General features: G+C 32.3%; 2 protein-coding genes across 3 annotated transcripts in view; one reads left to right on the top strand and one right to left on the bottom strand.

Annotated features, from left to right (window-relative positions):
- LOC110027672 (endoplasmic reticulum metallopeptidase 1) overlaps positions 1-16,123 on the bottom strand; it is a 67,982-nt gene extending 51,859 nt beyond the window's left edge. The window contains 1 exon segment of the mRNA XM_020729186.1: positions 15,909-16,123. The gene's annotated coding sequence lies outside the window, so the exon portion shown is untranslated.
- Positions 16,124-21,661: 5,538 nt separating this feature from the next.
- On the top strand, positions 21,662-27,420 carry LOC110027676 (double-stranded RNA-binding protein 6-like). Of its 2 annotated transcripts, none has more exons than XM_020729190.1 (3): positions 21,662-22,171; positions 25,242-25,461; positions 26,490-27,420. In XM_020729190.1, exons 1-3 carry the CDS (start codon positions 21,926-21,928, stop codon positions 27,242-27,244), a joined length of 1,221 nt encoding a protein of 406 aa, XP_020584849.1. In that variant the 5' UTR covers positions 21,662-21,925; the 3' UTR covers positions 27,245-27,420. The 2 variants fall into 2 exon arrangements, with proteins under 2 accessions (XP_020584849.1, XP_020584848.1); XM_020729189.1 differs by having other exon boundaries at positions 25,239-25,461.
- Positions 27,421-27,973: the final 553 nt, after the last annotated feature.

Raw genomic sequence — 27,973 nt, 5'->3', positions numbered from 1 at the left:
CCTGTGTTCCTTTACCAACTGACACGGGTCCCCAACCCCCACTTTCTCCTATTCAACCTCCTCAGTCTACACAACCCACTCCTCAGGAACTTCGGGTCTATACAAGACGAAACAAAACTGCTGAAAGAATAGAGAACCTAACACCGCTTCCAGCTAGTGTCCAAGAATCTAATCCGGCTCCAAAATCCTCTGAAACTCATTCAGGTGTGGAATCTATAGACACTAGTGATTATGAGCTTACCCCGGCTGTGAAAGATGATTCTGATGTTCCTTGCACTCAACATCCTATTGCCAGATTTGTTTCATATGAGAGGTTATCTCCTCCCTATCATGCATTTGTAACTGCTATTGACATCATAAAGGTTCTGAATTTTATTCAGGAAGCTCTCTCACACCCGGAATGGAGAAAAGCTGTGAATGAAGAAGTTGCTGCACTAGAAAAGAGTGGAACGTGGATTGTGTCTGATTTGCCCAAGGATACGAGACCAGTAAGATGCAGGTGGTTATTTATAATCAAATGCAAGGCAAACAGAAGCATAGATCGGTTAAAAGCTCGACTGGTTGCAAAAGGTTATACTCAGTCATACGGAATTGACTACCAAGAGACATTTGCCCCAGTAGCCAAACTGAACTCCAACAGTATCCTACTCTCCATTGCAATAAACCGAGACTGACCTCTTATGCAACTTGATGTCAAAAATGCATTCCTTAATGGAGATCTTGAAGAGGATGTATACATGGATTTACCGCCTGGTCTGGAAGGGTCCTTCCCTAGCGGCAAAGTATGCAAGCTCCAAAAATCTTTGTATGGTCTCAAACAATCTCCCCGTGCTTGGTTTGCCTGACTCATCAATTCAGTAATCAAGTGCAGTTATACTCAAAGCAAGGCTGATCATACAATGTTCACAAAAAGATCCGAGAAGAAGATTGCTATACTTATTGTATATGTTGATGACATCATCCTTACCGGTGATCACACTGAAGAATTGACAAAGCTAAAGAAATTCCTATCCCATGAATTTGAAATCAAGGACCTCGGAGACTTGAAGTTCTTCTTGGGAATGGAAGTTGCAAGATCCAAAATGGGGATAGCCGTAACTCAAAGGAAGTACACATTGGACCTATTGAAAGAAACTGGTATGCTTGGATGCAAACCAATAGACACTCCAATAGACCCGTATAAAAAGATTGGAATGGAGAATGATAGTTTACTTGTCGACAAAGGACGATATCAGCGGCTTGTTGGAAGACTTATTTACTTATCCCACACCAGACCAGACATAAGTTTTTCAATAAGTATAGTAAGTCAATTCATGAACTGTCCTACTGAGGAACATATGGGAGCTGTCAACCGTATTTTAAGATACTTAAAGATGACACCTGGGAAAGGATTATTATTCAAAAGGAATGATAGTAAAAAAGGAGTCTTTACTGATGCTGATTGGGCAGGAGATGTATCCACCCGACGATCAACCTCTGGGTATTGCTCTTATGTATGTGGCAATCTAGTGACATGGAGAAGCAAGAAGCAATCAGTGGTATCTCGGAGTAGTGCAAAAGCAGAATACAAAGCACTGGCACTTGGTATCTGTGAAGGAATGTGGATCAAAAGATTTCTCAAGGAGCTTGGAATTATGGGAGAAAATTCTATCAAGATGTTCTGTGACAATCAAGCTGCAATCAGTATTGCAAAGAATCCTGTTCATCATGACCGAACAAAACACATTGAGATTGACCGAAACTTCATTTCAGAGAAGGTGGACAATGGAATCATTGAATTGGTCCATACTCCTTCTAGAGACCAAACTGCAGACATTCTCACCAAGGCTCTCCCTAAGTCCAGTTTTGATGAGCTAACCACAAGTTGGGCATGTACAATCTGTACAACCCACTTTGAGGGGGAGTGTGGAATTACGCTCATTATTATTATTTACTTTAATTATATTTAGTACGTGTTATATTTAGTCATAGTATAATTCCTTAATTATTGGTATTTATGTTATTCCATGATTATAGGAATTACTTTATTGTAGGAAGATTTCTTTTCTTCTTTTGTTTCTCTTGTACTCACATATTTATAGGTGAATTATCTATGTATTCAGTGAGAGAAGATTTATTCAAAAATCACAGTTTTTGTGTGTTTTAAGATATATTTGTTAAGTGTTGTTGTTATTAAGAGCTTGGGGTCTACTTTTAAGGCCACTTCTCTTATTGTTTTCTCATTAATCACAAGATGTCAGAATTTAATTTCTGGGGGTTGACTACATGCCCATAGAAAAGTTTTCAATGGAGTCTTAAACTCCATGATCGATCCCACTTATGGTGGTGTAGGAGCAGCAAGTAGCAGTGCGACATAAGTAGAGCGGTTGAAGCCAAGTTACAATGCAAATGAACAATTCGTTCACAAAGATGCCAATCAAAACTAATGAGTGAGAATGATTTTTTTTTAGTATTTGTTCAAAAAGACGCCAATCAAAACAAATCCTCAGCTGTCTAATTGGGTTCTAGTTTTAGGCTCCTGAATTTTTTTTGTAGTATTTGTTTAGTTTCATGGAATCTCCTCTCTATTTTCTCCTGATGCCTAGAAAGACGTTACAAACAAGGAAATGTCAATGTCCTATTCAAAAAGTCATGATAGATGTATTGCAATGTGAAATTTAATGCTTGCAACAATGACTAGCAATGTCAAAGAAGAAGGGCCCAAGAGGCTTATTCCTTCAATTCAGATGACACTCAAGAAAACCAACAAATAGAGAACCCTTTCCATCAAAGTCTATAAAAATCATCACAGTAGGAGGAGCGCTAACAATGATTTCAAAGGAAACAAAAAGGTGTTATCAAGATTTTGGAGCAAAAATGGATATCTAAAAAACTGAAAGCCGTTTGAATCCAAATGACATTACCAATTGGTTGCGCACCATAAAGTGCACCTTTGATTACAAAAAAATGCCGCCGATAAAACAGTAAAATTGGTGGCTATCAAGTTAAAAAGGAAAGCTTCTATTTAGTGAGAGAGTCCAACAAGAAATCGAATCACAAAGCAATGGAAAGATTGTCACATGGAAGAATACGAAGAAATAATTACGATAAAGGTATTTAACTGCTTATTTTCATAAGAATGTCTTCATTTAAACTCCATAACATTTCAAAACCCAAGAAGCACGCTATTGCAAGATTCTTTGGTGTTTCGTAGCCTGTAACCAATAATGCAGTTCAACTCCAATAATATTGGTCCATTTCTAACATTACAAGCTAGCTATAAGGATGGAAATAGAGCAACAAACCCCCAAATTTTTTTTAAGAAGACCTTAGCAAAGCCTACAATGATTTATGTGAAGGGACAAATCAAATTCCACAGTAAAATGTTCAACCCGATCAGTTCAAAGCTGGGAAAAATAGTAAAACAGGTACTTCCGCCAACAATGCTCAATCCCATGAACATTCAAATTGTCTCGGATTTTATCAGATCACTTTTAATTGCCCCGATCGATGAGTAATTATGCTCACTGAAGATGTGATTCAAGATTCGTGAAGAGGAAGATGATGATGAGCCTGAACTAAAAGAAGAATGCTTATGGTATGTGAATGGTGCAAGAGCGCTCAGGTAACAGCAAGACAAGAGCAAAAGAGGTACGGCTACATCCAAGTTACTGTGCAAAGGGGCCATTGATCTGGGGAACATCAACCAAAACTAAGTTCTTGTTCAGATCCAGTCAACGGAAATACAAAAAAACATTCCCCAAGTTGTCCAATTGGGTTCAAATTCCAGGTCTTGAAGTCCTTCTCAGATTTTCTTCAAATCCTTGGAATCTCCTCTCTATGTTCTCATTGCATCACATAGGGTGTGAGATTAATAAAAAACAAGAAAGAAGTTGGTGTGCACAAATCATCATTACAAAGAGGCAATTTATATTAAATTGTCATTTTATTATCACTTAAAAAGGTCAAGCACATTTTGTTTCTTTTTTAAACACCTGTAGGAAGCTACTATGGTTCAAAAAAAGATAAATTGCCTGTACATTCAAGAAACTAAATCGATATTAGAAAAGACTAAGGAGATTGATAGCTTAGGTTTTAAACTTTAGTATCCATATAGGAGTCTTATTAAAAATGATGTAGGCATAATTATAGATAAGAGTTTTAAAGATAATATTGTAAAAATTAATAGAATTAGAGATAAAACGATTGCTCTAAAGATTATTGTTGATACTAAAATTCTTAATCTTATAAGTATTTATGCTTCTCAAGTAAGTTTGGATATATGTTAAATAGAAAAATTTCATGACGGCCTGAAAGAATTAATACATATGATACCTTTTGAAAAAAAAAAAACTTTTATTAGAAGATATTTAAATGTAAATGTTAATAGTGTGGTAGAAGATTTTACAAGTATTCATGTTGTCTATGATTTGGAAATGACTAAAAACGAAAGTAAAGTGATATTGAATTTTACTATAGCTTATGATTTTGTTATTGTTAATATTTATTTAAGGAAAAAAATGAGCATATCATTACTTATATTAATGAATCTAGTAAAACCTAAATTACTTAGTTCCTTATGAGAAAAATATATTATCGAGATTGTAACGATTATAAGATCATTCCAAGTATAAATTTAAAAAACCAACATCGATTATAGAAATTGAATTTTGAAATGAAGGGTTAAAAAATGAAAAACACAACGAAGTATTGTCATCGAATTAAATGAGAACTCTTAATAAATTTAAATAAATTTATTTTTACGAGTAGGCTTCAAATTATTAAGATTTTGAATGTTTGTGATTAAATTAATCTTATGTGGGCCAAAAAAAATGAGTATTATTAAGTAAATTGCAAAAGATGGGCTTGAAAAATAAAAAAGAATGCTCTTGTCAATTTGGCTCGTTGTTCGTGAACAGCTCGTGTTCGGCTCGTTAAGCAGTTCGTGTTCAGCTCGTTCGTTAAGTCTAACGAGCCGAACACGAACAAATTTTTAAGCTCGAAATGGAAACGAGTCGAACACGAACAACAGTTTGTTCGCTTGTGTTCGGCTCGAAATGGCTCGTAAAAAAAATTATATAACTTTTTATATAATAATATATTACATATATTATTTATATAATAATATATTATATATACTTATGTCTAAGTTTAAATCATAACACCTCATGTGGCAATGTGGTTAGTGTCTTCTTCTGTATATATTTGATCCATGTTCGAATCTCATACTTTACATCTATTTTTCTCAATTTTAGTTTAACGAGCCAATTTCGAGCCGAACACGAACACGAATATTTAAATGGAGCCGAACACGAACACACTGTTCACGAGCCGATTTCAAACACGAGCTATTTCGAACGAGCCGAACACGAGCCGAGCCGAGCTATTTAAGCCTCTCGGCTCGTTTACAGCCCTACTTATGAATAATAATAGTTGGTGAAGAAATAATTATGTGTAAGAAAAGATAAAAAATTAAAAAAAATGTTATAAGAATTAGTTTAGATGTAACAGTTTATAGGATTGAAAAAAATATAGGCTGACCGGCAAGAAGTCCAAGAGAACAATTTATGATGCCCAAAAAACTATTTTTAGTGATCTTTATAATATATTAGATACTAAAACAGATAAAATATATATGTATAATATATATGTATAAACTAACTAAACAAATAGATAAGAAAAATAAAATTTTAATTCAAGTAAAATGTATTAAGAATAAAATCAAAAAATATTTTACTTAGATGAGAATATTCAAAAGTGTGTGAGATATTTTGATATATTTTTCAATCATGAATATGAAAATATCATCTACTTTAGTGATCTTAATATTGTAAATAATAATATTTTTTTTTATTTTTAATGTTGTATTAACAAAATAGAAGTTGATGATGCTTTAAAGAAAATGAAATGTAAAAAACAGTAGGATATAATGATATTTTGATAGAAGTGTGAAAATATTTAAAAGATATGAGAATTTTGTGGCTTACTATACTTTTAAATTTTATTTTAAAAACTAAAAAGATAGCAAATGAGTGAAGAATGAGTTTATTGGTTCCTATTTTTAAGAATAAAAGGGTTGCACAATAGCACAAATTATAGAGAAATTAAATTAATGTGTCATACATTAAAGTTATGGGAGAAAGTTATTGAATACAGGTTACGACGTGATACAAAAATTTCTCAAAATCAATTTGGATTCATAACAGGCAAGTTTATTATAGAAGTTATATATTTACTGAGAGGTTTGATGAAGAAGTACAGAAAGAGTAAGAAGGATCTACATATCATTTTTTTAATTTAAAAAAAATTTATGATATGTTCCAAGGGAAATACTTTGGAAAGTTCTAGAAAAAGAGGGTGTTGATATTGCTTATATTCAAGTCAATACAGATATATATACTACATGTGTTACTTGTGTTTGAATACAAAGAGAATTAACCAAGTATTTTTCTATTTCAATTGAATTACATCAAGGATCAGCTTTAAGTCTATTTTTGTTGTTTTAATTATGGATGTTCTTATCGTACATTTACAGAAGAATGTACATTAGTGCATCTTTTTTTATGATTATATACTTCTTGTGGGTAAGGCTAGAGAGAATTCAGATAAACTTGAATTATTGAGATCAACTTTAGGTAAAGGCTTTCGTTTGAGTAGATCTAAAATTGAATACATGAAATGTAATTTTAGTAGTATAAGATTTAGTAGCGGAGTTGCAACAATGGGCAATCACATCATTAAAATAAGATAACGTTTTAGATATCTTGGGTCTATTGTCCAAAGTGATGGTGATATAGATCGGGATGTTTTTAGTAGATTCAAGTTGGATGGTTGAAGTGGAAGAGTTCATTAGGCCTATTGTATGATAGAAAAGTATTTGTTCGACTTTAAGGAAAATTTTATAAGATGTTGGTGAGACGTGCAATGCATTATGATGCAGAATGGAGGTCGATAAAATAGAAGCATAAAACTAAGTTAAGTGTTGCTCTAAGATGAGAATGCCCAGGTGGATGAGTGGCTTTACACTTAAAGACAAAATGCAAAATGAATATATCCATGGAAGAGTTGGAGTAGCTCCAATGGTAGAAAAGATTAGAGAAAGCCATCTTAGATGGTTTGGTCAAATTAAACATAAACCATCTGATGACCCAATTAGGAGTGTAGTTGTTTTAGATTTAACTTGAGTCAAGAAAGGTAGAGGTAGACCTTAAAATATTTGGGCATGTTATATAAAAAATGATCTTAATTTATTAGAATTAAATGAAGATATGAAACTCAATAGGATCCAATAGAGAAAAAGGATAAATGTAGCCGAAACCAACTTAGTGGGATAAAGGCTTGTTATTGTTGTTATATGTATAGGTGTCATTTGTTCTTGGATGCAATTCATATATTCATTGTTATCTAATAGACATCATGGTATTTGAGCATATAATATTAGCAAATAATTGATGTTAAGGTGGTATACCATTTGTGCTTATAAATTTTTTTAGCAGAATTTGGATATTCCATACGAGTATTTGTTTACTAGTGATGCTTGGATTGCCTTCTTCTTATTCAATATTTTCTCATATATTATATTAGTTGAGTCTTTCATGCATAGTATAGTGATCAGGTTTAAGTGTTAATGATTTTCTTTTGAGATTATTAAAATCATTCTTTAAATCATTAACAATAACTGGCACTTCATACTTTTGAAGAAGTCTTTTCTAGGTTTCAATGTGCTAAGCTTCAAATGTTTTTTTTATACCCAATAAAAGAACCGGAATTGTCATTTATATAATACAAAAATATTGAGGGACAATTTTCATAAACTCGCCATTTATTTCAAAAGTTCTAGTGAGCAATTTGTATGACAATCTTCTTTATTAGAAGAGGATTACTCTAAAGATGAAATTATTTAGTTTTTTAATGCAATCATTGAATGATTCTTCTGAATTTAGTATATTTTCCATTAGTTCTTCCTTTAACCTTCATCAAACACAATTTAATTATTGTTGATCATGAAAATAATAAATAAAAACTAAAAAGGGTCAGAAAATAAGTAATCGACGTGAAATTTTATCTGGTCACGGCTTATTCTCAGTTACAAACAGGGACGAAAACCCCCCCTCTTTCTTCGATTTGTCTGGTCGAAGAAACAATCGGAAAAAAAAAAAGTTCTCCCTTCCTTTCTCTCCTCCCCACTTTGTTTTCTATGTCGAAGCAAATCACACACAGAAATCCCTCCGTCTCACCTAGGCCTCCCTTGACGCTGAAGCCTGTCACTCCTTTGTCGCTCTTGTCTTCCTCTCTAGTTTCGCACGCAACAAAACCTTTACATCGTCACTCTTGCACAGCAATTGCCGCAAGCTCGTTCCTATTCTTTTTTGTTTAAACCCCTTCGCCTCCAGCACCAAAGCTTAGTCCGCCTACCCCTATTCAAAATCAAAGCCGCAGAAGCCTTGATTCCCCTCTACGCAAGAAACAAAAAATCTTAAGGCTTCCTATTTGAGTCGAAGCCCACAGCCACAACTTGTTCTTCCGCACAAGCCTTAGTCGTGCCGCAATTCCTCCCCACACGTTGCTCCTCTCTTTGCCTTCTTCTCCTTCGCAGGTCTCGCACACTCCAAGCCGCGATTTTCTCTCCAATACCTGCTCCTCCAGCAAACCGAAAACTTCTCCTGTCAAAGTCTGGTAGCATTGTAACTGGATTTAAGCGGTGTGTTGACCTCAACTCAGATTTTCCATAAATAGTATTTTTTAAATCCGAAAATCCGGATTTACGAATATCAGGGTGACCACCAAAGCGATGATGGAATATTACTCTTACAATCGATCTACTAAATTAAACTTTACACCCTAAAAAGACGGAAATTGGAAGTGCAAAAAAACGAAGCGATGATGAAATATTAGCTTACAATTGATTTACTAATTTTAAATGTACACCCTAAAAAGACGAAAAATGCAAAAAAATCGTTCAACGTAAATCCTTTTTGGCTAGATTTAAGGACGGAATGTGAAAAAACACAGATTTAACTTTTATTTTTATTTTTTTGGGTTGAATTAAAGTTACATTTATGATTAAATCCTATTAACAGCATGATACCAAACATGGCGAATTTAAAATAAATTTGGATTCTCTCCCTTCTTTTTATTTTTGCATGTGAATTCGGAAATGTTAAATCTACCTGTTTGATGAATTTAATAGATTTAACTTAGATAGAAATCATTGTTATAATAACTTGAAATAAAATGTAAAACAGATCAAATAAATTTAGTTGGATTTAACCTCAACTAAACCAAGCACTTCTTATAAATCTGATAAATTCAAATTTATTGATTTTAACGAATTCTACTAAATTTAAAACCGAATGCCACTCGGATAGAGCTCTCTGCCTCTTCTTCACTCCACTTTTCCATTTTTTCAACAGTAATATGTGAGTCCTATAAATTTATGAAATTTCAAACTAAAGATCCAAAATTTTGTCATTTTTTCAACTTAAATTTGATTTTACTTAATCTAGAGGGAGGGTGAATTTAACAAATTTAAATTTTACAAATTAAATAAATCTTACTTGTAGCCAAATACCCCATTAGCTACTGAAAACAACATGTTTTATATAATATTATTAAAAAAATTTAGAAAAAGTGTTTACTTTCATTTCATCATTCAGTCTATTCTATCATTTTGCTGTCGCCAACATCATCAATGTCAATCGAAAGATATAAATAAGGGCGAGGGAAATTTTTTAAATACCCAAGCAAAAAAAATTGAGTGCTTGTCCAACAAAAAAAATATGATTCAGTCAAAAAGGAGCATTCGTTTGGGAAAAAAATTATAAAATTCAGGAGTTTAAATGCTCATCCTAGGAAACCCATGCACGTGTTCACTTAAATAAGTATCATTCAAGAAAAGTGAAGTATCTATTCGAAGAAATGTGTGCTTGCAATTTGGCTTTCTGTAGGCACACTGAAGGGGTGACAAGTTTCTTAAGACCGATGGGTTAAAAGAACATTTTGTCTTCCAACACTAACTAATAAGTCTTTTAAGATAGCTGAGTAGACCAGTGCTATACCTAATGTTGTGTAATGGGGTACACGGGAGACTATCGAAATTCTGGGTGATTTGGACATGCAAATGACTTAAAAATTTTGAACTATTTGAACTTTCAAAATAATTTAAAATGTGGATCATTTGAACTTGAAAAATAATTTGAATTAGAGGCTTTGAAATTGGAAAACAGTTCAAATTTAAGCTCTTAGAGTTGAATAATGAATCAAAGTGGGGCTTTCGAAATTGGAAAATTGATTTACATTTAGACTCCTATGTTTGAAAGATGGTTCAAATTTAAACTATTTGGGTTTAACTATGATATAAATTTGAGCTTTTCAAACTTAGGTTCTTATGCCTCATTTTACAAAACTTCCCCTTCGAGAAAAGTTCATTTAAAAGCCACTTTCCAGACTGTTACACCCTATTTGTGATTCAAAATGGGAAAAAAATGTCTTTTTGATGGGAAAGTAGTTTTCAAAAAATTGAATATCGAAATGAAGCTTTTTTGTTTTGTCGGCTTTCTTTAGAATTGAACAGAGCCTGAATGTCTTTTTAAATAAAGCCTTAGGCTTGAAAATTAATTCAATTTTTGGGGCTTTTAAAATTGGAAAATAATTCAAGTTTAGGCTAGTAGGTTTGAATCATTTGGGTTTGCTAAAATTGACTCGAATATGATATATTTGCACTTACCAAATGACTTGAGATATATGGGGCTAAGCTTGAGGAATAAATGACGTATATTTTTTAACCGATAAAAGAAATACTTAATATGTCTTTTCGCCGCCAAAATTCACGATATGCTCGCTAGTGAACACAATGTGATTCTTCTTAAAGCCCCAAATTAAACTGTGTAATTCAAGAACAAAATAACTTTTGCAAATATTTCAAGTTCTGCATGATTTCAAGTTATACATATTTCAAAATGATTTCTTAAATCAAATGCAACACTTTGAAATCAGTGAGATTATGTTAAGACTTGTGTGAGTGAAAGTTTGGATATTCTCAAGTTGTGTTTGTTTTAAAGCATTTATATAAATAAGTCAACTATTCATGATTTAGATTTTTGCATATGCTTTTTGAAACGAACTTCATCTCAAATTCATTATTTTAAAAGATCATCCAAGTCGATTAGAGTCAAAAAATTTTATTGAAATTATTCAAATATATAAAACCATAAACTCGCATGTGCTTCATGAAATTAACTAAATGCCTAAAATTAAATGATCTGGGAATGTTGGCTATTACACAGTTTAAGGCTAAATGTTCATTCAAATGGTCCTTGTTATGAGAAGCATGCCCAATTTATTCAAAAAATTTATAATTATTCTAAATTAAGGAATTCTTATGTTTGAAAAATTAAATCTAAGATAGTCAATCTAAGCACACTCTCAATCAAAATGTCTTATCTATAGGGCAGGGTTGTAAGTTTCACTCAACTAGTTCGATCCTTCTCTTAAAAATTGGAGTCAACAAGTCTAGTATTTTTAATAAAGTCAATACAATGCATAAATTTTGTAAGTAAAAATCATCTAGTCGTATCCTCCTCTTCATAAGGACTGTAATTGACAAGTCAAACATTTTATTGATAAAGAAGTGTTTAAACATCAAATAAATTTCAAGCATAAATGTTTCAGATGTATAATTCCCTAATAATGATTGTGTTGACTGAAGAACTCAATCAAAAGGGCCAACTTTTAAATTAAATTTCAAATCAAATTTTAAAAGAAACAAACTAAAACATTTAATTTAAAATTAAATCACCTAAAGACTTAAAGCAAACTTCGTCTGCCCTACGCAATAATTTGTTGAGGGTAATAAACTTTTAATTGATTTTAGCTCAAAAAAATGAATGTCATATCAAGTGTATTACTCGCATTCAAAACAATCTCACGTTAAAAAGGATGTGACCCGAGTCTTTTATAAGCATGGTTTGGCCTAAAGACTCCACAAAAAATAACAGTCATGATCAGAGTCCCCTAACCGAGTAGTTGTCACCGAATACCACAACTATTTTATAGTTACAACTGCAACCCGTATGTTCTTCAATAGCTTTATACCCTTCAAGTTGTGAACAATAAGGTTGACTTAAATTTGTCCTTTTGGACAAACACCCATTTTAGCTCTATAAGAGTCCCTTGGACGATGCAAATTACTGTTGCTGATAAGGATTTTTCAGTTAAATTGAGTCGACTATGTCCTCTGACTAAGTAGATTAGGAACCACGACGACTCGTGATGACGGAATTATAGAATCTTGATTGAATTCATCATCATTTTCTTCACAAACTATCTTGACTAGAATCTAAAACCCAAAGTTTACTACTATTATATGTTGAATATTCAATGTTTGATGACTAAATTAATCAAAAGTGTTCTATTGTGATCAAAAGATATAATTAACCATAGGGGTTTGTGTCTATGTAAAACCTCGAACCCCAAATCAAAAAGTCGTCACAAGAATGATAGTGAAATTTTTGTGTAGTGTCTTACATACAATTCAATCTACTTTCTAGAAAAATTGGCTAGGAGCAAAGACAAAAGCTCTTAACAATGACGAGATATTGGGACGTCAAATTTTTGGAGCGCATAATTTTGTTTCTTTTTTACCTTGCATCTATTTGGACAACCAGTTTTATCATATTTGTAACATTTGAACTGATGTTCTTTTTTCTTAATCTTTTCTTCGCCCTTTTCTCTACACCCCTTTTATGTTTCCTCCGTTTTTTATCCATATGAAAAAGAATTATCAATTCTCTTTTACACTTGATTTGGGAAATTTTAGTGTCATGGAAAAATTAATGATAGAATTCTCCTAGCTACATCTAGTTTGTGAGCCTTGTCCTTCCTTAATTGATGTTTTAGATTTAATTCAATGCATGAAGTTTTTTTTTTCTTGAATACATAAATTGTTTAATTTATAACAAGCCCAGCAAGTATAAGGAATTGTTCCTCTTTAAGCTTTATGGAGAGCTATTTTTACCATTTTGATAAAAAGTTTAGGTGAGATATAAAAAAAAATTATTTTCAATGGCTATTAGTAGCCTTTGTCAAATTTATCATCATAATTAGAAAAGCATCTTTACACCTTAATTTTGAGTTTTGATGATTTTGATTTGATTTCAATAGTTTCATATCAATTTGTTTGAAATCGGCACGAAACTAACTAGTATTTTGGGTTTGGCTAACTCGAAGAGTTTCAAGCAAAGTTTAAGAGTTTTGATGAAATGAAAAAATAGATTCAAGAGTTTCACCAAAAATTCATAGGTATTGAATAAAATTTCGTTAAACCTCTTGAGCGGTCATTAAAATTCTATTATAATTCCAACATTTATGTCCACTAATTCTAGTGTTCAAACTTGCACTTCAATTAGATAATCCTCTTTGTTTCAAACCTTACACATATTTTCTAAAATATGTAATGATGCCAAAACTAAAGCAAAATCCTACGACTTATGAAGCAATAAAAAATATCAAATTTTAAATTATTAAACTAAGACCAAATCAGACTTTCAAAAACTTCGTTTGAACCATCAAACATATGTTAGAGTTTGGCATCCCAACTTTTGAAAAAGAGACCAAATCCTCATCCTCCGAACCAGAGATAGATGCAAAAAATGTTAGGATCATAACGTAAAATGCATTCTCCTTTGCCATTGAGTATAGTAGGATTAATTTTCGACTTTATGAGGAAACAACACTTTTAAAAACTTGCTTTCTACCATCAAACTTAGGTTAGAGTTGGGCATCACAACTTTTGAAAAAAAATGACCTAATTCTCTTCCCCCCTAATCAAAGATAGATACAATAAGAGTTTGGGTATTATGAGTGCCATAACATAAAAGGCACATTTTTGTGACAATTTAAGTAGTAGTAGGATTCAACTCCAACTCGTTAACTAAAATATTTTAAGACGGGAAATTATCCTACTGTCCTATTAAAATTCCTCAAAAAAAAGCAAATAACTACATAAGGCATTTGCTTATTAGAATTATAGAGCTTAGCAACAAATGCATAAATCATCATATTATGTAAAGTACCCCAAAAAAAATTTTCCTTGTAACAATTGAAATTCTATTCATCTATTCATATATATAGTTTTCATTATGAGCATTTAAAAGAATTGTTGCATAATTTATTTTCATAAATAATGTCCATAGGAGTAGATTGTTTATAAAAATAAAGGATCTAACCTCCTTGAAGCTTGTTTCAAATTATTGATTTATAATAAACTATTCTAGCAATTGAGAATGCGACCTTCATTAACAATACCGAAATAATTTTCAAAAGCATTGTAAAAAATATGTGAATTCAAAATTCTTAACTTAACGCTCTACAATTTGTTTATATTTTACTAGAACACTTTAAAGTTGAACCAATATTGAATTAAATTTTAATTGAAGGTGGTTTTACAACACGAAGAGAATGAATCATTCTTACTCGTTAACTTTCCTTTTTTTTTAATTACCCATCTTTTTTATTTGTTAATTAATATATGATTGAATTTATGTTTAAGCTTGATCAGATGACATTCTAATATTTGGATATAATCAAATACTATTAATAAAATAAAATTTCCTTATGAGAGAATTTATACCCTTTTACGGAAACGACGCCAATTTGAATTTTTTTCCCCAAAATTTGTAATTTCAAGCTCTTCAATGCTATTTATACTTCCAATCTTAAGAGTCATTCGAGCAAATATATAGAGGATATAATATTTTCTTGAGAGTTTTCTAATAGCATTATATCATATTTTGTTGCTTTTCCATATCATTACTATAGAATCTTATGCACTAGACAACAAAAGGTTGAACTCTATCATAAAGGCATACTTTCTGCAAAAAAATGTTTTGGCATGACCTTCTTTAAATAACTAACATTTAGGCTTCTAGAACTCATTGTTAGCGAGAGACATTATTGAATTTATGGGGACAAAATCCATGACAATCGAAAGGTTGTTTCATGTGTAAGTTGAAATCTTTCTACATGCATTTTGGGTGCACAATATGTGCCTTCGAGATATTAAGGCTTTCTACATATATTGTACATTCTATAGGACCTTTTGTAGGTGATGTAAGGAAATCAAAGTATAAAAAAAGTTATTAATTGTCGACGATTAAAGTTCATCTAAATATCTTCATGTAAGGTTGAATCTAAACAACCTCTCAATTAGCCAAAATCTAGGAGTCACCACATTAAATAATACCAAATCATCAGGGAATGTTATTTATCCATTTGATAACTCTCAACCTGATTTTCTTCTTCAAGAAGCTCTATTGTTTGATCAATACAATCACAAGATATAGATTGCTACACACGCATTATGAAACCAAAGGTTCTTATGTCACACATGGTATCCTTATCAATGTCAGGAATAGATCTATTTAGGGCCTTCTCATTGATATGAAATCTTACCAACTCAAACTTTTTAACATTTTCTACTATGTTCTTCCACGAAGAATTTTGCCTCGATGAGTATTTGTTTTGTCATGTTTCAAATTCAAGCATGAATGTAAATCAACATAGTTAAAAAAAACAATGTGAATAGATTTAACAATTCTGTCAGCACAAAACCCTTTTCATCCAGATAGCTAAAGAAGGACTATATTTACTGTAAAATTTATTCTGGTAAGGATATGTGAAGACATTCAACAACAAAGAAGTTATTATATCGTCTAGACCGAATTTTCATTCAATCTGGAGATTACAAGTCATGATACTAATTGATCCGTCTACTTCTATTGAATTATAATCAGTTGCTGTTACAGGAAATGGTTAAATAAATCGGTTTAGCGGTGATAAACTCTGCGAAATTGTAGAAAAACAAGGGAAATTCCAGCAGAGGAACTTCAAGTAAAACAAGATAAATTTATTCAAAAAAATCAGAAGATTACCTGGGTTTGTTTCAGCACATAAGCGCAATCCAATATAGGATAGAAATCGAAGAGAACTAAGAGGAAAACTCAGAGATTTGAGACAGTGTTGTTCGCGAAATGAAGAGCTCGCTGGTAACCCTAATCCAAGATGGATAAGTAGCCCTGACTTGCAGAGGAGACATATTCCGATGGCAGGACGGAATACATCCGGAGGAGAATCTATCGAGAAACAGACAAACCATGGAAATTTTTCTATTTATAAAACTACCACCTTGCTTTACATATAGACCACCCCAAACTTGTTATTTACAAAAACACCACCCTCTCATCCATTTTCCAAAATTCTCCCTCTAAAATCTACTCAAATCAATTCCAATCATTAAGCAAGTGCTAACAATAAAAATTTTGTTTTAATCAATAAAAAAATAACTTATAATAATTATTTGGTTGTGAGTATTCAAATTTGATCACAATTTGACTCAAAATTTATCAGTATATGACTTTTATATAACTAAACTTATGAAATAATATATGTATTTACCAGCCTAGTACATAATTTTAATATATTTTCAGATCACATTAGTGAAGTACGTTAAGGCACTAAAGTGTTTTATATGTAAATATATTAAACTTCAATAATTGAATATATAAATATATAAAATTTGTGTGACATTCATGTAAATAAATTTTAAACATATTATGTTTTTTATTTTATTGGATATCATTTATATTTTTTTTTATTCAATTTGAACTGGACTCTACATCGGAATAGCACTAAACTTGAAGTTGATTTCAAGTTTAAAAGAAAAGCTTGAAATTGACTATAATTTATCAAATGACTCTAGTTTTATTTATTTTTTTAATAATAAAAAAAATTTACTGACCTTAAATGTGAAGAGTTTTAATGATTTTTACTTTCTGATGTAACTATTTTTTGTGGCTATAAATTAATATCTCTAAAACATTTGTGTTTTTATTGTTTAAAATATATTTTATAGGATTAAAATCATTATAATAACTAAGGCTGATGCGTGTTTGAAAATTCACGGTGGTAAAGTAATAGATTATTGTCTTAATTTTGCATGAAGATTCAGCACACTCATGTATAAGAAAACAATCAGTAAAGACACTAAGAGTTTTTATGTGAAAAACCCGTAAGAGGAACAAATCAAGGGGTCTGAGTTAACTGTAAAAAAATCACTATGAGCTGATGATTACAGAGTCTTCTTATCCCACAAATTATCTCGAATTACAACGTCGGTGTGCAGATGAACTTGTTATAAGGAACGGACGGTGAATGATAGTGATCAACGGTGACTGATAGCGATGCGCGGTGGATGTCAGGTGGTGGTCGATGAGGGTCGGTTGTGGTTGACGACTATCGACGGTGGTCGAAGGGAGCATGAGTGATAAAAGACTTCTGTTTTTTCTCAAAGTTTCAAGCTATTTTTCAAATGCTCGACCTCTTATTCCCCTCATAAGAGGTATTAGAGCTCTTATTTATAGAGTTTCAGGTGCAAATAATACAGGAATACGGACCACTTTGATTGAATGATCTAGAGGGTTATTTTTTTTTTTATCAAACGACATTTGATGGATATTTGAGTGCTTTAATGATGTTTGAATATAGTGATATTGGGCTCATTGATTCGTCTTGTCGAGACACTCAATTCAACTATAAGCTTGTTTGATTCGACATTCATTTGATCATTTAAATATCTCTAGAAAACATCCAAAAGTGGTTTAACAACCTGATCGAGGCTCGATTTGGTTCAAAATGAATCAATTTTGGTACCACTAGGTTCGTCTAGTCGACCCGATCAATTTGATTTTAAGTTTGTTGAAATTGAAGCTCCGTACGATCTTTAATCAATGTTTGAATATTTTTTACTTACGATATTATCTTGAAATCCGTGCATTACTTTGATATTAATGCAGGATGTAGATGACATCCAAAATATTTCGCTGAAAGTCAAAACTGCCGAACACTTGCTCAAAATCCGGTCTAACCATTCAAATAGATTTTGAGTTGACTAAAAAGATTATTGATTTATTTATTTATCATATCATGTGGAATATGAACAGTTAAATATCAAGGACAGGAATATGAATAGTTAAATATCAAGGACAAAAATAAATGTTTCAAAAGTAAATTTGTATTTCTCTCCAAATTTTTAAATAAAAAAAAATCTCTCTCTACATTGTAAAATTCACGCTGCCTTCTAGTGAGAGAAAAAAGTTATTCATTGTTTAAGAAAAACATAAAAGAAGATATGCAAGTATATATATATAACCCTTAAAATTTTTATATTACATAAGAAATATTATTATTATTGATACTCCGCCAATAAATTTTCATCACCCGACACGAATCTCGAGATATGACACGATCCCAATATGATATTTTGAGTAAGAAAAGTTCAAATATTGATAAAAATTCATCCACAGCTCCTATTTCAGTAAGCTTATAGTCAAACTGACCGGTTCGATGAGATAGACCTAATGATATAAAAATTAGTCTAATCCGAGTCAAATCAAGCTTAAAATCAAGTGATTAAACTATCATTGTAAGATTTCTGGACACATTTGGAAGGTCAAACGATGTTGACACTAGCAAGTCTATAATTGAATCTAGCGTCTCGACAAGACAAATCCAACGAGCCCAATATCACTCAATTCCGACATCGTTAAAGCACTCAAATGTCCATTAAACGTCGCCTGACCGAAGGAAACTATTTGGACCGTCTGATCAAAATGGTTGATATTCCTGTATTAATTGCACCTAGAACACTATAAATAGACCCCACCCCTCACATGAGGGGAATCTGAAGTCTAGAGAGAGAGTCTGAGGCCTTGAGGAGAAGCTGCAGTTCAACATCACCGCCGGTCGTCTGTAATCATCAATCAATAGTGGATTTCCGCAACTGGGTCAGACCCCGTGGTTTTTCCCTTACGGAGTTTCCACGTAAAAACTTGTGGAGTCATCACTGTTTGTTTCTCTTTCATTTACGTGTGCGTTGAACTGTCGTGCAATGTTAAGACGATAGTTTGTTTGTTACCCCCCCGCCGTAAATTTTCTAGCACGCATCAATTATTAACTAAAAAAAACTCATTTTCATGAATTGCTCGTTGCATTATAACTATAAATATCAAATGCTAGATTTTAGATATATAAATATATAATTAAAAATTATGTGAAATTTATGAAAAATTTTATATATAAAATGATAAAATTTAATGATGCAGAAGCGAGAGAGTTCGACTTTTTATTTATGACATTGACATTTGGTGTGAAGCGAACTCCCCCGTTCAAAAGTCGGTATTTGTGACTAAAAATGCAACGTACAAAGGCTGCTCAACAATTGACTTTCCATCTCATTTGAAAATAAAATTATTGCGATGCAAAATTATATCAAAAATTAAAGTCAACGCTTGCTTTGTAAATTTAAAATAAATAGGGTTTAAAAATAAAAAAAAAATCAATATTAAAAAATTGCTGAAAATTATTATTGGTTAGATATTAGATGTTTATTCGGCAAATCTGAGGCTCGGGAAAAAATTGCGGCCATGTATTCTCCCGCATGTTTGACTATTCATATTTCACATTAAGAAGTTCTAGGGAGTCTTTAGTGGTTTAAATATTAATAATATAGTAGGCAAAGAAGTCATCACTATATAGTACCAATTTGATCTATGCTAGATAATTTACAGAGGCAAATGATTTAAGAGTGTCGTACGATAATATAACATATAGTCGGATAAAAAATAATAATTGGTAGACACATCATGAAAAATTGAAAAGGGGAAAAACCATAAGATCGTGTCTAGTTGATATATTCTACAATGAGATGATGATTACATTTACAATCTCTTATCTCACAAAAGGGAAATGATTGCATAGTTTTTTTAGTTACAATATTTGTGCAAAGAAGAATTTGACGCTCTGAGGCAGGAAGCCGTTGCATTGAGGAGTAATTGTTGGAGAATCAATACACCATCATTGCATCGATATGACATTTAGGATGACACGTCGATTCATAGGTTGTTTCTTCATTTTGCACGGAGCTTCACCTGATGAGCAAAGAGTGATCGATGATGGTCATTGATTTTAATAATAAAATCAATTAATTTATTAAATTATCATAAATTCTATTGGTTAGTAACCCCATTGATGGATGGTGGTTAAATAGAACATAATTCAGATAATATGTCATATATAGTCCCCGTACATTTCTCTACATCAGAAAATACATAAAATTTGAAGGGATTAGAGAGAGAAACTCTGTATTTTCAAGATCAAAATTTATCATCATGAATACAGTTATGTGTTACTTTATTATGGAGATGTAAAAATCATGAATTTAAAAGAACTTAACTAATATGTATTTTTAGAATTTGTATCATAAAGTTCAAACATCAATTTCTAACAACAAGCGTGTAAATGGCCAATATTTTTTTAAAATATGTTATTATATAAAATATTAAAATTATATTTTTCATATTTAATAAAAAAACCAATTAAAATTAAAGCTTGTGAACCGCGTGTGTTTGAACTGTTTGTTAAGTAAATAAGTCAAACACGAATAATTTTCTTCAGCTCAAATTATAAATAAATTGAATACAAACAACATTTTATTTACTTTTGTTTAACTCATTTTAGCTTAAAATAAAAAAAAAATTATATATATTCTTATGTAAATTTAAGTCACAGCAGTTTTTGTGATCATGTGGTTATAAATTCACACAAAATAGGCACGTGTTCAAACTATAACCTTACATCAATTTTTTTAATTAATTTAAACGAACATCAAATATGAATAAGAGCAATTTAAAACCAGCCAAATACGAGTTAAACCTGAGTTCGCCGAAACACGACTCGTATAAAACCCTAACTACATGTAAGGGGTTACCAAACGGTTGTGAGTTAAATGAGTACATCCGAATTTACTAACCTTAATCCCAAAAAGTGAATAACTAAAAAAGAGTTATTTAATAGCTCTCCAAACCGTTCCCTCATCTTTTTTTCCTTTATTAGATTGGCAGAATATCTGTGATTAGAGTTAATAAGCTTTCATAAATTAGATTTCTCCTTATCTAAAACCGCCACACTTTATTATCCACGTGGAAAAATAAGATTGGGTGGAGAACCAATATGTAATAATAAACAAAATAAATAAATACTAAAAAAATATAAATAGTCGTTAGATTGTTTTTTTAAAAGCATTTTAACCTCAAATTATTTAATATATAAAATTTATTTGTTTAATTATGTTCAAATATGCCAAAAAAAATTATTTTTTAATTATGTGATTAAAAAATAGTGAAATGGAACAATTATTTTTTACTTATATTAATTAAATTTAAAAATTAAATAAAATATATGTATAATTTGGGATTAAAATAGCTAGTGAATATTTTATTTATATTTTATTCTTGATTAAAAAAAATTAATTTCAAACACCAATTATATTTAGAGTCATTTACCGCACAAATCTTATGTATTTATATATTTACGGACTAAACTTTCATATTTATTTATATAACACTTACAATTTTTAATATCACATCAAAACACTTCTTTTATTATATTTTTATAATTAGAATACATCTTTTATATATTTTGATACTTACAAATACAAGGATCAAATTTTTAGTGCTTGATTTATAAATACAGAAAAATTAAGTGGTATGTATGTAAACTTCCCTTATATTTATTATTCAAATAAATATACATGCATAAATTCTTTAGAGGAGCTTTTATTACCGTTCTACGCTTCCCCATAACTGTCCCTCCTCGCTTAGAGAGAGAGAGAGAGAGAGAGAGAGATCCCTAAACGAGCTTCCAAGTCCAAAATCTCCGGCCATTCGATCTGGCACAGTGCGGCGGCTCCGGCGTCTTCTCGCCGGAAAATTTTGTCGGTAACAACAGTCATCGACTAGATCCGAACTTCATCCGGCTGCGGGAGTCTGAGATTAGGATCGGATAAACTGATTAACGATCGGCGAGGGTGAGCAACTAGGGAGGAATTGAGAGGATGTACAAGAACCAGTTGCAGGAGCTAGCACAGCGGAGCTGCTTCAATCTTCCTTCTTATACCTGCGTAAGGGAAGGACCCGATCACGCTCCTCGCTTCAGAGCTACCGTCAACTTCAACGGCGAGGTATTCGACAGTCCGACCTTCTGCTCCACGCTCCGCCAGGCGGAGCACGCCGCCGCCGAAGTCGCACTCGCCGCTCTCTCCAACCGCGGGCCTTCCCATTCCCTTGCTGCTCGCATCCTGGTCAGTTCCTCAGTTCTACCTACTTTTTCCGTTTCTTGTCACCCCCAAAACCCTAGAAATTGAAACCGCGGTTCTTTTGGTTAATTCCCCCATTGTTTTACTAAGCCGATTACCTTTTCAGATAATTACTAAAAAAATAATCAGTTTCATCAGTTGACGGTTTTATATTTTTTTCTTGATTTGAGTATTGGTTTGGAAGCAGTTTTTCTGGAAATATCTAATTTTATTTTCCGTATATCTTCGTTTTTCCCAAATTGAATTATAAAATCTTTTTTCTTTTTTCTTTTTTTTAGTGAGAGCTAGAAGATCCCGAACGGACACGGTGACCCGTCGGCGTCTCGTATATTGTTTAACTGTGTACTCTTTTTCTTAACTCTTTTATACTTATTTTTTAAATAATTTTTTGCCGGTTTGTGACGGGAGTCCATTTTTTTAATTATATTTAACTAATTACGTTTAATATTCGTTGTCTTCCACCGTTATTCAATCCACTGCAATCTTCTTGTTCTCCACGTGCGTGTTGAAGGCCATGTGGAGGATAATGAGGCATGGTGGAGTGCGGTGGGAGGAGTTTGTGGTGAGCGTAGCTCCCAAATTTTATTAATTTTCATGGGGGGGTGGAATAGTTGGTGGTGTGATGTTTCCACTGCGTTAGGGTGGAGTGGGGAGTAGATGACTCTATATCATTTATCTATTTTTCATTTTGAAAAGTTGATTTTTTTTTTGAAATACAAATTTGATGTATGATATTTATAATTTTTTTTTAAATTTCAGGGCATTTACGCGCGCACCACCCACCCAGTTTTTATGTACGCACTTATCTGGCATCTAAACTTTATTTTTTACATTTATGCTTGCCAAATCTTTCATATGACATAACAAAAATATCAACTTTTTTATTTTTAAATAGTGAAATAGAACTTTTCATTCCGGCATAGACGTAAAAGGTTAAGTTTAGGTGGTAGATATGTAAATTCATAGGAATTGAGTGTTATGGATGTAAATTTCCATTTTTTTTTATTAACTAACTTAGTTGAAAGAACTTCTATTTGTTTTTGAATATATAATGGTATGAAGGAAAATTTACATGCACGCTGTTCCTATATATTTACATACCTAACGTCTGAAGTTTGATTTTTACATTTATAAGACTTTGGTGTCCCCAAAAATGATTTTTTGGTTAATTAACTTAAAATTGCTTTCACAAGTCTGTCTAAAATTTTATTTTTAATCAACTTGGAGGTTAATTATGTTAATGCTTGTTTTGCTCCATTAACTTTCATTTTTTATTACTTAATTTGATATGGAAATGTGCAATCATTATCATTTTTATTAGAGCCGAAAATATATCAGCTAAAGATAAACTTAGTGGCCGTTTAGGATCCGTTTTATTTTCTATTTTTGGGGCATTTACACACATATATACAACCCAATTCTTATGTATTTAACAGCTAAATTTTACTTCTTACATTTATGCCACTCAAATCATTCATATCTCGCATAAAAAATATCTCCATTTTAACTTTTAAGAATTAAAATACGCATTTTCATGCATAGTTAAGGTGACATGTATGTAGAAGTTGAATTTTAGGTGTTAGATATCTAAATACATAGGAATTCAGTGGTATGAACATAAATCTTCCTTTATTTTTTATTTTGTTTTTTTATATTTGATTTGCAATTGGGTATGTTTGGATGTTGAAAATAAATTTGTTTTTGAGTGTTTTTAAGAGTAAGTTGATTTGTTCTTAGAAACATAAAAATAAAAACATTTGGAAGATATACTCAACAAACATATTCTTTTAAACAAATTACAAAAATAAAAATGAAAAGGGAAAGAATAACCCTTTTGGAAATAGTTCTAAATCATAATCGTCGCTTTTGTTGAACCTTTATGTTGTTGTTATTCCAATCTTTTGGCTGCATTCCATTGCTTCCAACATTTGGCATCTTAGTCGGCTGTTTAAACTTGAGTTTGAATTTTGATTATGATCAGCTTAATGTGTAGTAGAACTTTGTACTCTTCTTGCTTAGCCATATGGCGAATGAGAATTAAACAATATCATAAAAAATTCAATCAGAATATGTGCAAGTCTGATCAAAGTTTGCTTAGAAAATGCGTGATAACAATTATCTAATGTTAAGTTGTGGAGCTTAATTAATCCTTACAAAGAAAAACTTTGCGTAAACTAAGTTTGCAGATTGATCTTTACAGTATGATTACTGTTAGATTTTGGATTTTATTGAAGAGAGATTAGAAAAGAGCGTAATAAGAGAGATGTTGTAGAACTAATCAGGAAAGAAACTTCATCATCGTCAAAGTAATTGGTGTGTTTTGTGCTTCTGTGCATTTTTTTGTTTCTGTTATTTGCTTTTGGTTATTTTAATCAATAGACCGCCTAATCCCCAACGGCTAAATTAGTAATATTGGAGCTGAGTGAGAAGCTTTATCTTTTGAGAAATTTACATAGGGAGCACGCAATTTTTATGGATTTATGTATTTCACACAGACTTTAATATTTACATATATACCACAAAATCCCTATGTATTTGCATGTATAACTCCTAGACTTTGCTTTTTTACATTATACCACCTAAATATTTCATATCACAACAAAAAGATCACTATCTTAACTTTTAAAAAGTGGAATACACCTTTTAATAATAATGGTCCACATCATGGCGGTTGCTTCCCCTGCGCCATAGTGGAATTAGCCGTGGGCTTCAATGTTGGAGCTTATTGGTCCAATCCCTCCACTATCAACAAAGATGGCAAACAAGATTTTCTCATGATTTTGCTTTGGCCACCGCAGATGCATCATAACCAAGCTGAACATAATTAGGGTCACAAATTCTAAAATATAGAGTTGCAATTTGCAAAATCAAATTTTAGTTAAATTTGCAACAGTGACAACATGATGCAACCATCAATTTGCAAACCTTTAATCCATTTTTCTAACTTTCGTTTCATTTTCCCCACTCTGAATTAGTTTTGACCTATATTTTAACACTGAATCATTCTGAATATGCAAATAATCATTTCTAAAGTTGAAAATTTATTTTCTAGCAGGATGAAACTGGAGTTTACAAGAATCTCTTGCAAGAGATTTCTAGGAGAGTTGCAGCACCATTGCCATCTTACACTACAATCCGTTCAGGTCTCGGACACCAGCCAGTCTTCACATGTAACGTTGAGCTAGCTGGGATTACTTTCACTGGGAGCCCAGCGAAGAACAAGAAGCAGGCTGAGAAAAATGCTGCCATGGCTGCCTGGCATTTGCTTAAAAAATGTGAGCTTTTTTTCTAGTCGTACTTCTGATATATTTACATGCATACCTCTCGATTCGTATTTATTTACATATGTAGCACCAACACTTCAATTTTGGCATAAATTCCACCTTGCCTGTGCATGGAAAGTTGCTTTTAGCTTTTTAGAAGCTTAGACAATGGTATTTTTGATGTGATATGAGAGATTTTGGTAATATAAATGTAAAAAAATAAAGTTCAAGTGTTCAATGTGTAAATACTTAGGACTTGGTTGGTATGTATGCAAAAGTGTTAGATGGATGTATAACTTAGCACACCCAAATTTCTTAGGAAGATTTACATATCTAACACCTAAGCTTTAATCTATACTTCCATGCCAACTTAACTATGCATGTAAAGGCGTGTTGTACTTTTTAAAATATAGGGAAATTTGTGTATATACCAGACAATTTTTATGTATTTACATATCTAACACCTAAAGTTTTATATATACACTTATTTCACTTTAAAAAAAGATAATGTTAGTGGTATTATTAATGAAATATAAAGGAATTGAGCTGTATGCACCTAAATATGGATGTTTTTGGGGTATGTAAATATATCAGAATTGTGTGGTATGCATTTAAATACCCCTAAAATTTAAATGGGCTTTTACACAAATACCACACAATTCCTAAGTATTTAAATATTTAATATCTAAATTTTGTTTTTTATATTTATACATTCTAAATCCTTCATATCATATAAAAATATCACTATTTTAAATTTTGAAAAGTTAAAAACACTTTTTCACACCTAGGTAAGGGTAAGGTGATATACATCACAAAAGTTTAGGTGTTAGATATGTAAATACATGTAGGAATTGAGTGATATGTATGCATAAATCTTCTAAATTTAAAATAATCATATTTTTAATGTGATATGAAAGATAAATATAAAAATCAAATTGGGTCCTATGTATTTAAATGCTTCAAATTCTTTACGTTCCATTCCTTTTCTCTTCTCTTGGTAGCATTTCATCCTAAGTTCCAGTTTATTTTCTCTGCAACAGTGGCAAAGGAAGCAACAAGCTCCTCCTCAGATCCAGAGAACAACGACGAACAGGACCAAAGCGCCATTGCTCGTGCGCTTCTGAATCACCACTTGAAGGAGAAGATGACGGCGGCGAACAACCCTCGTGCCGCCCCTTTTCCGAAGAAGTTTCCCCAACAATCTGAGAAAAAATCCACATTTATCCAGCAAGTCCCTCTCTCTGGTTCAAAGATCTTACCTTTAATCCAACCCAAATCTGTTCCAAGAACCGACGGAACCACATTATTGTCCTCAACAGCCTCGCCGCCGGAAAATAAATCCCGGCCTCCGAAGTTCCCTGCAGCAGGAGCTCTACGCTATGTACCGGTCCGGCACTACGGAGTTCCACTTCATGGTGTCGCTCCGCCGGTAACGATCAGAACTGCTGTGCCGGTATTCTCGGCTCCGCCGCTTCAGCCACCACAGGGACATCTTCCAGTTTCATCAGCACCACCATTTCAAATCGCATCTCCGGTCAGATTAAGACCTGTCATCCCAGTTTTTTCTTCGCCGCCGTCGAATTCAGTTCTGACAAAGGAATCAGTATCTTCAGTCATCTCTTCATCAGAATCTCCCCCTACATCTACTTTTTCCCTGGAAATTTCTTTAGCTGATGTGAAGGACATTAACCGGGTTGCTGTTGCTCTGTCTGGCGAGGTGAAAGAACTTAGCCTTAACAGCATGGCCTGTGCTCAATCTGGAGTTGTGAAGAATGCACAGTTATTGTTGAATTAATTGGACGGGTTAGAGAATAGGATGAAAGGTGCTTTTTATGCAAGGATCATTGGGATGAATGGATGCTGTAAATTTGCATTTTTCATCCTCCTTGCAAACTTTGTCCTTTTCATTTTATTTTGGTATTCTGTTTCATGGATTTTGAAGCTAAGTAGTTTATGCTTTTCTTTTTTATTTTCTATGGACCTGTTTGTGTGTGGTGATTGGGTCATTATTAATCACAAATGGGGGTAGAAGTTTCGGGCTTTTGACTCCAACATTAAGTATGTATAAATTGGGAGAAAATATTGTCTGGACGACAAAGTAAATCGCATCACACCGTACGTTCGGTGGTGTGGTGCGATCTACTTCGTCCTCCGCACGTTCGTCATCGGGGTGTAATATATTCTCATAAATTGGAGGTCATATATTTTATTGTAAGAGAAATGGTACGCTTGTTGAATTTGGCGAGAGGCCACTCTCAAGGATAATTTGGTAAATTTAAATTAAAATGATCATGTGAGTGTGGATATTTACCATATTTGATAGGTACTATTTCTCTTATTGTAATCTTTTACAACATTTGTGAGGGAGCTACTATTATGCATTTGTATATATCTTAAGGCCTGTTTAGGATTGCTCTTTTCACTGTTTCATTTTTTTAGGTATTGTCATGCATTCATTTGGCTAATGTTTGTTGTTGTTTTTTTTTTTAAAATTATGTGTGGGAGGATGCTTTAAAGAATTAGA

Source organism: Phalaenopsis equestris, unplaced genomic scaffold (genome assembly GCF_001263595.1).
Source record: "Phalaenopsis equestris unplaced genomic scaffold, ASM126359v1 Scaffold000436, whole genome shotgun sequence".
NCBI classification, from domain to species: Eukaryota; Viridiplantae; Streptophyta; class Magnoliopsida; order Asparagales; family Orchidaceae; genus Phalaenopsis; species Phalaenopsis equestris.
The sequence above is the reverse complement of the archived record's forward strand: the minus strand, read 5'-3'. Positions and strand labels throughout refer to the sequence as shown.

Coding starts and splice junctions, on each gene's coding strand:
- LOC110027676 (XM_020729189.1), top strand. CDS start 21,926: ATGTACAAGAACCAGTTGCAGGAGCTAGCACAGCGGAGCTGCTTCAAT. Junction 22,172..25,238: donor CCCTTGCTGCTCGCATCCTG/GTCAGTTCCTCA, acceptor TTTATTTTCTAG/CAGGATGAAACTGGAGTTTA. Junction 25,462..26,489: donor CTGGCATTTGCTTAAAAAAT/GTGAGCTTTTTT, acceptor TCTCTGCAACAG/TGGCAAAGGAAGCAACAAGC.